The following is a 12,644-nucleotide window of genomic DNA, read 5'->3' as shown; positions in this document are numbered from 1 at the left end:
ATCTTCTTTTTCCACTTGCCTATCAAAATCGAAGGAACTTCAATGTTCAACCTTAAATGTTTCTCCCTCTCTGTCACTGTATTTCATATGTGCTTCACTTTAGGACAGTGTTTCTCAAACTTGGCTGCACATTAGAGGTACCTAAAGGGTTTTAAAAAACACTGATTCATGGGCTTCACCCAGGAGATACATAGGTCTGAGATACAATCTGGGTGTTTGAATTTGAAAATTCCCCAGTGATTGTTAAGATACAGGCAACACTGAAAACCATTGATTTGGAATTCATGGCGGTTCTTCTCTGTACTTTATAAACCTACATTCTAAAAAAGGGTTTAAGGTTCTTAGAGGAGAAACAACCCCCTTCATTTTCATAGGTCCCTTATACCCATAGACATTTTCAAATGAAAAACTAAAAGAAAAGGGGCTCCTGGGTGGCGAAGTTGGTTAAGCATCCGACTCTTGGTTTCAGCTCAGGTCATGATCTCAGAGTCTTGAGATCAAGCCCCAGGTCAGGCTCCACACTGAGCACAGAGTCTGCTTGGATTTCTCTCTTCCGCTCCCTCTGCCCCACCACCTCCCGTGCTCTCTCTCTCTCTCTCTCTCAAATAAATAAAAATAAATCTTAAAAAAAACTAAAAGAAAAATGTGGTTTATATTTACAATAATGATACTAATCTTATAAAAATGTTTTCCAAACTACTCTGTTCTTCCATTCCTATTCATGTACATTATATCAAGTGGTTCCCAAATCTAGCTATGAATTAACATAAACTGGGGAGCATGTGGAAATACATATATCAAAGCTTTCTACTCCCAGACCTACCAAAGCAGAATATCTGAAATTAGAGTTTCAGAAGCTTGTTTTGTTTTTGTTCTGTCTTGTTTTGTAAACTGCAATTCTAATGTCAATAGTCAACAGAGTCGTTTTGTGAATCACTGATTTAAAAGAGGAATTATGTAATGTGGCTTTTATGAAAACATTTACTCATTATAATGGTGTTCAGAAGGGTTCAGTAATAGAAAATAATATCATAAATCTATACTATAAAGATTAATAATTTTTAAAAGATAACAATCACGGGGTGCCTGGGTGGCTCAGACATTGAGCGTCTGCCTTTGGCTCGGGTCATGATCCCCGGGTCCTGGGATCGAGCCCCGCAGCAGGCTCCCTACTTCTCAGGGGGCCTGCTTCTCCCTATCCCGCTCCCCCTGCTTGTGTTTCCTCTCTTGCTGTGTCTCTGTCAAATAAATTTTTTTTTTAAATCTTTAAAAGATAACAATCACAAATTCCTAGAGAATATACATTATGGATAGATTCATATATGGTTCAAATGCATAAGGAAGCATTATTTTATTTCAGTAATTACAAGGCCTCCTTTCCATGTCATAGTTTTAGTGAAATTGGAATTGAATTGCCCAAAATTAATTATATTCAGTTTGTATTAAAATAATGAGTTGTCTCAAGACTGTTAGCAAGACACTTGGTAAAAATCAATCCTCCAAAAGAAACTGAGAAAATGTGGGCCATTGTATGGGCTTAATAGCTCATGTTTTAAGAAATTAGTGAAACTTCTTTAATGGTTAACTTTTTAAAACTTTTTTAACCAGGAATCTCAGGCACACTGTAACTCTGGAGTCAGGTGAGCAATATTTGACTCATCAGTCACATGAGAGTCAATAGGACTTTACTATTTTGTTAATATATATTTTTTTTCCTATCCTCACTGGTCTCTCAGATTTCAACAACATGAAATAAAAATTCAAATTATATGCTATCTCTTCAACTGGCTGAATGAAGATGGACTATAGATGGAATAAAGGAAAAAAGAATCAGAAAAAGCGTAAGAGTTTTCAGAGAGCATTCATTGCATTAATTGACTCAATTATATGTGCTTCCCTTTAGTAATATTCTCCCACACAAACTCTGGGTTTGGCCATGTGACTTTTTGGTTTTTCCAATTGGGACAGAAGCAACTTGCCTCAATTCAGACTCAATCAGAGCCTTGAAAAAAAAGTGTGAGTTTCTGCTTCCTCAGTGGATTCCTGCTACTACCATGAGAAAATATCCAGGTTAGCCCGCTGGAAGGATATGAGAGACACATGGAAGAAACTCAAGTCATGTATCCACGGTCCTCCTAAATGAGCCAGTTCACAGCAAATCTATGATCTGGTCACAGATGCATAAGAAAGCCCATTGGGATCACAGAAGCAGTCAGCTGATCTATAGACTCATGCTGTTTTAAGCCACTGTGTTTTAGGGAGATTTATAAACAGCAATAACTGGAAGGCTGTCCTGTGAAAGAGAGTTTGGATCCTTCACATTCCAGCTCTGCTAAGAGAGAAAAAAAGTTTGCATTGACTGAAAGACAGATTTCCATTTAAGAAAGTAATTTCTAACAAGTCATGACTGTTCAAAGGGGGAATAAGCTATAGGCATTGAATTTGCTGATTCTGGAATAGTTCAAGTTGGGGCTAACAGGAATGCTCTTTTATTCATTTGACAAATATATGTTTCTTCATATTTTCCTTTAATGCCACAAAATTATATACAGATTATCGGTACAAGTGCACTGTAGAGTTTGGTTTTCTCATTCATAACTAGTAGTGGAAACAAGAACCAAGTACCCCTCCCTCTAGCAATCCTCTGTGATATGGCTGCCAGAATTTTTAGCCAAGACTTACTGGCCATCATTCCCCCTGCAAATGGATTACCATTATGTAGACCTAACTAAACGAATTATTCACCCTATCATTCATTCATTTCAAGGGTCGCCAGTTAGGAGTCTGTAGATGGATTTTGTTTAGTCTTTCACGGTTTTGTTTTTTTAATAAAGATTTATTTATTTATTTGAGAGAGAGAGAGCACAAGCACATGTGTGCACGAGCAGAGGGAGGGGCAGAGGGACAAAATCTTTCAAGCAGACTCCCCACTGGCTGAGTGTGGAGCCGTTTTGGGCCTCTTGGGCTCCATCCCATGACTCATGAGATCACAATGTGAGCCAAAACCAAGAGTCGAATGCCCAGCCAACTGAGCCACCCAGGTGCCCCAGTCTTTCACTGTTTTTAAAAATGTGAAACTAAATGGTTTCATTTCCCATCTACCATAGCTCCCACCACCTCCTATTTCACACATTTACAATACTGACTTAGTCTCTTTTTGAAGACTATGTAAGTGCTTACTCGTGACACACGTTCCACCAAAAGGTATGGGAAATACAAAGATGAATTTAATATTGATTCTAGCCTCAGAAATCTTAAAAACTTTTTAGGAGGGTTGATCCTCTTACTCAAGTAATTATAATAGGATGAAGTGATATGTGCAGTAAAAGAAATCTAGATAAAATGATATGGGATCTCAGAGTTAGAAAAAATTAGATGCAGCTGAACCGAGCAGGACATGCTTAATTAGCAGGCACAGAAATTTGCAAGAGTCTCTTCTTTCTATTTCATGTTGCTCCACAAAGACATCACCACTGGAATAGCTATAAGAATTTGGAATCACGGGCGCCTGGGTGGCTCAGTTGGTTAAGCGACTGCCTTCGGCTCGGGTCATGATCCTGGAGTCCCGGGATCGAGTCCCGCATCGGGCTCCCTGCTCGGCGGGGAGCCTGCTTCTCCCTCTGACCCTCCCCCCTCTCATGTACTCTCTCTCATTCTCGCTCTCTCAAATAAATAAATAAAATCTTTAAAAAAAAAAAAAAAAGAATTTGGAATCACTTTAGGTGTGATATCTAACAAACAGTTGGTCCCAGATTATCACCATGTCCCTACTTTCATCCAAATTTTAATTTAACGGTATTATTTAAAAATGATTTTGACCTAGTGGGATTTTCCTTTTCTTCCTCAATTAGGACTCAAAAATTGCCACGTTTATATTATTAAAGATACAAACATGCTGTTTATCATCACATTGGTCTCTAAACAATTTGTTCCAAGCTCTTTGATCTTTGAAAATGTCAAATTAAATATTAATATTTTTAAACCTGAAGTGGTGATTTTCATAATAAAGGCCCCTGACATTCAATGCCTATAAACAACTGGTTAATAAATATATAATTAATATTTAAATACCCATTTTAACAAACAACTCCTCTAAAAATAACATCCTAAGATGCTAAAGGCTGCAGTGACCAAAACACTAAAAATGGTCACCAATTTGACACAGAATTAGTGTTTCTACATAAAAACAAAACAAAACCAAAAACACATGGCTTTAATGGAGCAGGCTTGGGATGTTATGAAGATAGCAAATCTGAAAGTTTTATCTTCTGTTCTTCAAATGCACTGTGACTGCCCCATTCACTTCCAGCAGTTCCAATTCAGGAAATGTTGGATGTCCAAGAGGCCTTAATCAAGTACATAAATAAATGGAAGCTTTCCCATGAGAACTATCAAAATTATGTCATGCCCAGTCATAGAACTGAAGAGATACAGTTTATAAATACTGCAGACCTCTTTAAACTTATTCAATCTCTACAAACCTATAGGTCACCTTAATCTTATTCTTTTTCATTGCTTTTAACCTAAACACTCTATGTAATAGACTGATTATTCCAAATATAAAAATTTCCAGATGGTATAAAACCATTAAATTATCTAGTAGGTCATTTTATCTGCATAATCTTGATTTTCCTCATTTCAAACATTACAAAAGCCATTTCTAAATCATGCCAATGTCCAAGATAAACACAATTATCACCAAGCTTCTCTAGCTTAGAAAACAAGATTTGTGTAGCTCCTGAGAGAAAGAGACCTTTTTCTGTGTTTTAATCTATTCTCTGTTCCTGGATCTATACCCAAAATTATTAATTATGGATTTACTACTTCTTTAAGGAATTATATGTCTGTAAATGATTAAAAATACACTAAGATTTTAATAAACAGCAGTTCTTAATATTAATACCTACTGCTGCTACTGCTGCTGGTGATGGTAAGTTTATTGAAAAATAGCTTAAATTTGCTTGACTGTGGATGAAATAATACCAGCAGGAGTAAATTACTTGCTGCCTGACTTTAAAGTGTATGACAAATTATGGGGCTTATCTATTTGTGATGACCACTTAAAAATTAGAGCTACTTTTATCACAGCTGGAAAAATAAAAGGCACAGTTCTGTCTGATAACTTTTGCAAGATAAACATTACCCTATGTCTTACATTCTTAGGTGTTTGCTGTTTTGCTTTGATCTTTGTAGTCCATTTTATTTTATTTTTTTAAAGATTTTATTTATTTATCTGTCAGAGAGAGAGAGAGAACAAGCAGGGGGAGTGGGAGAGGGAGAAGCAGGCTCTCCGCTGAGCAAGGAGCCCGATGCGGAACTCGATCCCAGGACCCTGGAACCATGACCTGAACCGAAGGCAGATGTTTACCCGACTGAGCCACCCAGGTGTCCCTTTGTAGTCCATTTTAAAGAGCAATTTGAGTCTGTTCCTTGCCTTATAAGTCATATAATGACCTTTGACCAGCAGCAAAAACATCCTGACCTAAACAATGAAAAACTAATTTTTAATAAATATCGGTTATAAAATGTAATTGTTCTTCTATTAACTAACATTGTGCCTGACAGTATCATAAATGTTAAATTCATTTCACTGTGTCTATTTTTCCAGAAGTATTTTTCACTTTCATAGCAAGGGGAGAATAACATAAACATAATTTTTTTTTCTATTAATTAACTGTCACATAAAAGTCATCATTTATAAAAAACAAAACAAAACAAAATAAAAAACCAACTATGGGGCGCCTGGGTGGCTCAGTCATTAAAAATCTGCCTTTGGCTAGGGTCATGATCCTGGGGTTCTGGGATCGAGCCTCATGTCAGGCTCCCTGCTCAGCGGGAAGCCTGCTTCTCCCTCTCCCACTCCCCCTGTTTGTGTTCCCTCTCTCACCCTCTCTCTGTCAGATGAATAAATAAAATCTTAAAAAAAAAAAAAAGAAACTATGAAACTAAATTTCCAGTATTTAACTATGTATCTATTGCAGGAAAATTCATTTTTTTCTCTTTTTTTTAGAAAACAAATTCACAATCACTTTTGTCTTAGAACCAAAAACCGTTAGAACATTTTTATAAATATAGATTTTTACTATATTTTGGATTCCAAAATATAATAAAACTACACAGAGCTTTCTCCTATGAGGAAATTCATTGCGTAAAAAAGGTATTTTACATATACTACTTCATCAGCTCACACTTAATTATTTTCTACGTAATTACTTTTCACTCTGATGACTTGAACTAAATATATTCCTGTCTAAAATATGTGCTTCTGGTGAGAGGCAGGTGTTAAAAAGAGGATTAAATCACAGAATATCACACATACTTAAATATTTACAAGACAAAAATATCAATGTCCATCCATGTATGATAATTTCTTTAAATTTTGAAGCGACTTTATATTTTATATGTGTTCAGGTTTTTTGTTATTCCCAAAACACTGAAGGAAATGGGTTTGAAATATCTGAATAACTGAATATGATCCAGACATTTTACCTAGAAAACTACCATAAATCAGCAGTCAGTCAGGTGTCCCACCTTATGAACATGTAAAAATCTGAAAAGCAGCACAGCCCCTGCATACTAGCAACTTCTGGTGTAGCTATAACACTGATGTTCATACACTGAGCTTAAATGTGGAAATAAATAAAAATGATTACACTCCAAAAGGTGTATGATTTTAAAAATGTAACAATATTTTATGCTATTCTTCTATAAAATGCGGTATTTTTTTTTAAAGATTTTATTTATTTATCTGTCACACCCTTGAAAGATCACACCTTTGAAATTAGAAATCAGATGCAGCAATAGGTTACTAACCATGCCCATTAGGTCCACAAAGAAAATTAGGATCTGTCTGTCTTTTCCTGTGCTTTCTTATTTCATCCTCCTGCTTTCTCCATCTCCATGTGAAGAGAATATGCCTGCCAAAAGCACACTCAGAATTCCTCTGCTAACAGATACTTGTAAAAATAAGACTTTTGAAAAGGCATAAAGAGAAGAAACAGCATGTTCTAAATGCTGTGAAGATCTCAACATGATTTTCATTAGTCTGAGGTCCTGGCAGCAATCTGACTTGCACTTTAATGTCTCAGATCCTGGATGCATAGACCAGTTCTCAAATCTACGGCTGATGAACAACTATTTGCATGATTTCTTTTGTGGCTTTTTAGTGTTACTTCTAATGGAAAGCCACCACAAAAATAACTTATCCATTTTGAACACAGAAGAGGTTCAACAGGCTGCTGGCGTCAAAGAACACAAAATAAGGCTTAACATGTGAGGAAAGTTTCAATTTATTTTTTTAGTTTTTTTCCTTACCTACTCCTAGAAAGAATTTGAAGCAACAAATGGAAAACAATGCACATATAATAGAATTTGATAAAATATCAAATCAAATAGGAAGAGTTGATAATAACAGAAACCCAGACTTAAACTTCATGGCAATGAAATTCAGATAAGAATTATTTCCACTGATGTACTTTTATTAGGAGAAACAGATTTTTCTTGACATCAAAGTTGAATGTTTATTTATCCCATGGGAATATAGAAAGTTTGTTAAGCAATATGAATATGCAATAAGATGGAAGTGTCTTCAGCAACTGTCTTACTGAAGTTATATAAAGGTAATTCATTTGAAATGGATTATAAATTGAAGAATCTATTTATACAGAGATCAATTATGATTACCAGAGATAAAACTCTGTGGTAACACAGAAAAAGAGGTATTTATTTATTTATTTATTTATTTATTTTAAAGATTTTTATTTATTTGACCGAGAGAGACACAGCGAGAGAGGGAACACAAGCAAGGGGAGTGGGAGAGGGAGAAGCAGGCTCTCCGCTGAGCAGAGAGCCCGACGCGGGGCTCGATCCCAGGACCCCAAGATCATGACCTGAGCCGAAGGCAGACACTTAATGACTGAGCCACCCAGGCGCCTCGAAAAAGAGGTTTTTAAAAGCCTAAAAAACTGTTTCTTTTTTGGGGGGAGGTCTTTCATGTCAAGTGTTTATTCACATCTTGGATTTTAAGGTTCTATGTAATTTTATTTTCTATGTGCTGAGGGACAAACTTAGTGTTTCTTTTTTAAGATTTATTATTTATTTGTCAGAGAGAGAGAGAGCACAAGCGGGGGAATAGCAGGGAGAGGGAGAAGCAGGCTCCCCTTTGAGCAAGGAGCCCGATATGGGACTCGATCCCAGGACCTCATGACCTGAGCCAAAGGCAGACGCTTAACCGACTGAGCCACCCAGGTGTCCCCAAACTTAGTGTTGTTGATTTAAAACACATTAATATACCTTTTGTGATAGTGTTTCCTTCCTGGAAAATTATAAAACCTAAAGAATTTCTCTTGAGTAAAGGGAGAATCATCATTTTTATATACAATTCTGAGCTGCAGGAATGTCTACAGGCAAAAACCTCAAAGTAGGTTTGTGATGCACCATTTCTATATTCTCAGGGCTGAATAGTCAATCTCACTGATCCCAAGTTCCACCTGACATGCATAATAGAGATCATAGAAACTCCCACCTTGGCCATAAAAACAAAAACAAAAACAAAAAACCTTTGCCTTTTCCTTTCCTCACAGACCTGGTGTGAAAATATATACCTAAAAATTCCACAAAAGACTTTTAAAACATAGATTTGCTAACCTATGTGAGATGATTCAGGAATCACCATTGTAGGAGACACAGACATTCTTAGAGGCAGAATCTAAAGAATATGTAAGATTTCTCAGATTCTTCCTGATATCATACCCAGCCATGGAATTTCAACATCCACTGTCTACTCTAAAGCCTCTCAACTAACTTTTTATACTTGATGGGTGACTTTTCTTGTCTGAAATGTAGGGAGATTATGCTAATTAAAAATCGATGTCTATTCAGTTTCAAAAATTAAAAAAATCTGGCTTATCTCTCTCAATTCACGTAGGTGTCAGAATTAGTCATCATTGAAATCTGTCTCATTATAATTTCCCAGGACATTGTCACCTCCTCTTTGGCACCCATCATCTGTCTGTGCCATAGTTATCTAGGTATATACTAGATGATATGTCATGTGAAGGCAGACACAGTTTGTTTTTCTTTATCATGTCAGACCGCCCCAGTGCAGTAGTCCAGATTCTGGACATCTATAATCAATCAGAGAGGCCAGGTGAATTGAATTAAAGCTCTTGGTTCAGTTGCAGGAGAAAGTAGTCTGTATGTAAAAACTTGAATGGTGTCAGTATGTCAGATATTTCCCCCCAAATCCCAGACTGAGCCTCTCTTAATGACTAAAATTTTAAGTGAATTATTTATAAACAGTCAAAATATTATTTTCACAAAATTTCTGTTAAACTTGTGACTAACACATACAAAACAGTCTAGCACTGATTTTTTACCAAGTAGATTGAGTATGCAAATCCCTTAGGAAGTAGGGTGTGAACAAGCACATACTGAGAAGGAAAGTCTGGTATATGGGTCTCTGAACAGAAAGGCAGGCTTGAGAAAGGTGTCTCAGTGTGAGAGGTGGACAATCCAGTAATAGCCCAAGAAGACAAGGAACCAGAGAAAGGAAACCAAAAAAGAAGATGAAGTGGGGCATCGGATAAGGGCATAAGATGCCAAAAGCAATCTTAAAGCACTTCCCAACATGCCCAAAAGTACAACTAGCTATCAGAAGGTCAATGCTGTGTTTTACCGAAATATAGCCCAACACTTTCTCTGAGGAATTATGTCTAGTCATTTGAATGCTTTATTAAGATACTCTCTACCTCCCTTTTCCCTCACAACAATCATATCCTGATAAAAGCAAAGCCATCTATCAATGTGCCAACTGACCCATTAATCCCAACCCCACATCTGGTCTTAACCTGTTTTCAGTCAGGGACCATTTGTACACTTGCTTGAAACAGTTGCCTGAGTGAAAGTATGTCCTCTTTGGCAGCTATGTTTTCTCTTCTAGGTCACCAGGATCATGAAGTAAATCATTTGAATTTACCAAATTGTATTCTAATTATTTGGGCAAAGAATCTCAATTACTTTATATGAAAAAGAACAGAAGCATGGATGAGTTGCAATTTCCCTGTGAGTGGCACCTTAGCATACAATTCATCAGGACGGGATATGGATTCGCCATAAACCAGTGGAGAAGGACCACTTGCTTCAATCGCCAACAGCTTCCCCATGGGGTAACATACTAAAGATACTGGCCAAGTGGATCTGATTTCATCCGACACAATCTTGGCTTCTTGAATTTCCACAGGTTCCCTCTTCTAATGGTGCCTCACTGGGGTTCAGTTTGGAATCATCTGTGCCACTGTCATATCTTTTTGAAGTCACACATGCACTTGGGAGAAAACGGAAAGTAATTACATAGGAATTATGGCAGGTGAATACACATTCGGGGGTCATTTTGGATTTTTGGTTATTTATTGCTGACACTGCATAAAATATAGACACAGATTATGATATTAAATCCACATGTATAGATTTAAATATGATTTTTTTAAAGATTTATTTATTTGAGAGAGAGAGCACAAGTGGGGTGGCAGTGATGGGGGGGGGACAGAGGGAGAGGTACAAGTAGGCTCCCCGCTGAGCAGGCAGAGCCCAATCCCAGGACCCTGGGATCTTGACCTGAGCCAAAGGCAGACGCTTACCCGAATGATCCACCCAGGCGTCCCAATATGATTTATTTTTAAGAAGGCTGTAAAACAGGTTTGAGCTAGCATTTTGTTCTAAGCATTACAAAAGTATATTGTTGCTACTAATAATACTGTAACAAGGCTTAATCAATACATAAAACATATGCCTTGAGGCCCACTCTTATTCATTATGTGACAACCACAGAATGCCAGGAATTCCATCCATAAACTTCTATTATCCTATAGTTAATTCTAAATCAACAACCAGTGACTGCAACTTGACTTTAATGTCTAGTTTTGCTAGCATGTAGTATCTCCGCTTTGTTTAGTATATTATTTGCGGGGAAGCACAAAATTAATATATAATTAGCTTCTTTTTTTAAGATCTTCTGTCTTAAAAGGCAGAAACTGTGTTGATTTTCTAGCCTCTTTAAAGGTCTAAATTCCTAATTCTGAATTCTAAAGTACATAAGTAACTAAAGAATCAAGGGTTAAAGAGTCAATGAAAAAATTCCTGTTCTCAAGAGAAAGAGTGAGCCCCCCCCCCCCAAAAAATAAAACCTTAACTCAATCTATTATACTGTATCTACATTTTTTCGGGCCACAGATTTCACCACAATGTAAAATTTTTCCTGTTGTCCTTTTGTTTCCTAAACTGCAGGAAGATACTCCTGAACTAGCTGTAAATATATATACCTTAGTATATAGCCATCAAATTCACATTTGTCTTCCCACACACTACTGCAAAAAGGTATAGCATTTGCTGTGCTGAAACACTATCTCTGAGTGTAATCAGTTGAAATAACCAAGCACAGTATTTCCAATTTAGAGGGCTGTGCAACCATTGGAAACAGCGAGGGATTGCATAATGTTTTAGAAGTTTTTCCAACGCTATGTCATTCATGTGCCTGAAGAGCTAATTTGCTTTTAAAATATATTTTGAGGAGTTGATAAGAGCTTGTGCACAGCTTCAGAAAACAGAAAATAAAAGGACTCCTCAGGTATGCATGAAGTTAAACTTTAGACACACTCTATTGCTTTGCTGGAGCTTAGTGCCAGAATTTCCAAGTTAAGGATAAGGGAAAGAAATTATTTTTCCTGATAGCCCTGGAGCCAACTGGGATGTAGCATTACTTACCTAAAGATGGGTCTTTGGAGATGTTTCTTCCTGATTGTGACATGGTCATCCATTTAAAGGTGAAAGTTTAACTTCTTCCTGGAAACCACTCCAGAAATCCAGGGAGAGAATGTGGAAGCTTATCCTGGTCTATTGTGCTGCAAGGAGCCCAGAAGGAAAAAGTACTTTCCTCTTTCTCTTTTTGGGTGCTGGGAGAAAACTTCCCTGCTCTCTGCCAGCTAAGCAGTGTGTCCATAGAGGCCACATAAGACAGGCACGTTGGGGCACTCCCCCACAGAGCAGGGTGTGCAGAAACCACCACCAGTCACGGTGATCCAGGCAAGAGAAGTGCACAGGACCCTCGGAAACAGAACAAAACAAACAGAAAACTTCCTACCCTAGTGGCACCCAGGTAGGAGCTCCCTGAGCTCTTGGAGCCATGAGAGCACTCCTTCTACATGCTGGTCAAGCTCCGAAAAGCTAAGTCCCTCCCTGTCTTTAAAACAGCCTGTTCTGAGGCTCAACTTTTTTCTTCAAAATAAAAGTTGTACAGCTGGTTCAGCAGTCCCATGTGAGTACCCTCTGAAAGTTTGTTCCGTTAAAATAGGAACTGTATACAAATTAATGAAGGAAGATGGGCTCAGGCTGCATGGCTGGCTCTGCTTCAAAAGATTATAATTATTTTATAATATTGCTTTTATCCACACTGGATGGAGTGTGGAGACCACTCATGATTTTTGGCACTCATAACCCAGTAACCTACACTTGGCTAAAGTCAAAGATATCATTTCAACTGATAGAAGCCCATGTGAAGCTGGCCGGAGCTACAAAAGTTAGAAAAACAAAAATTGCTCAATTCTATCAGCGACATTGTGCCCAGATGTCTGTACCCAGAGTGACTTTCC

At 37.4% G+C, this 12,644-nt stretch overlaps 1 protein-coding gene across 2 annotated transcripts in view; it reads right to left on the bottom strand.

Moving 5' to 3' along the window:
- The window catches only part of PDE1A (phosphodiesterase 1A), a 236,040-nt gene extending 223,805 nt beyond the window's left edge, over positions 1-12,235 (bottom strand). For both annotated transcript variants that reach the window (XM_031035677.2, XM_081814036.1), the window contains exon 1: positions 11,761-12,235. In XM_031035677.2, coding sequence (XP_030891537.1) covers positions 11,761-11,813 — 53 coding nt within the window. In that variant the 5' untranslated portion in view covers positions 11,814-12,235. The remainder of the gene's footprint in view (positions 1-11,760) is intronic.
- Positions 12,236-12,644: the final 409 nt, after the last annotated feature.

This window comes from Leptonychotes weddellii, chromosome 3 (assembly GCF_054177405.1).
Source record: "Leptonychotes weddellii isolate Sample4059 chromosome 3, ASM5417740v2, whole genome shotgun sequence".
Lineage (NCBI taxonomy): Eukaryota > Metazoa > Chordata > Mammalia > Carnivora > Phocidae > Leptonychotes > Leptonychotes weddellii.
This window is presented reverse-complemented; position numbering and strand designations above follow the sequence as displayed.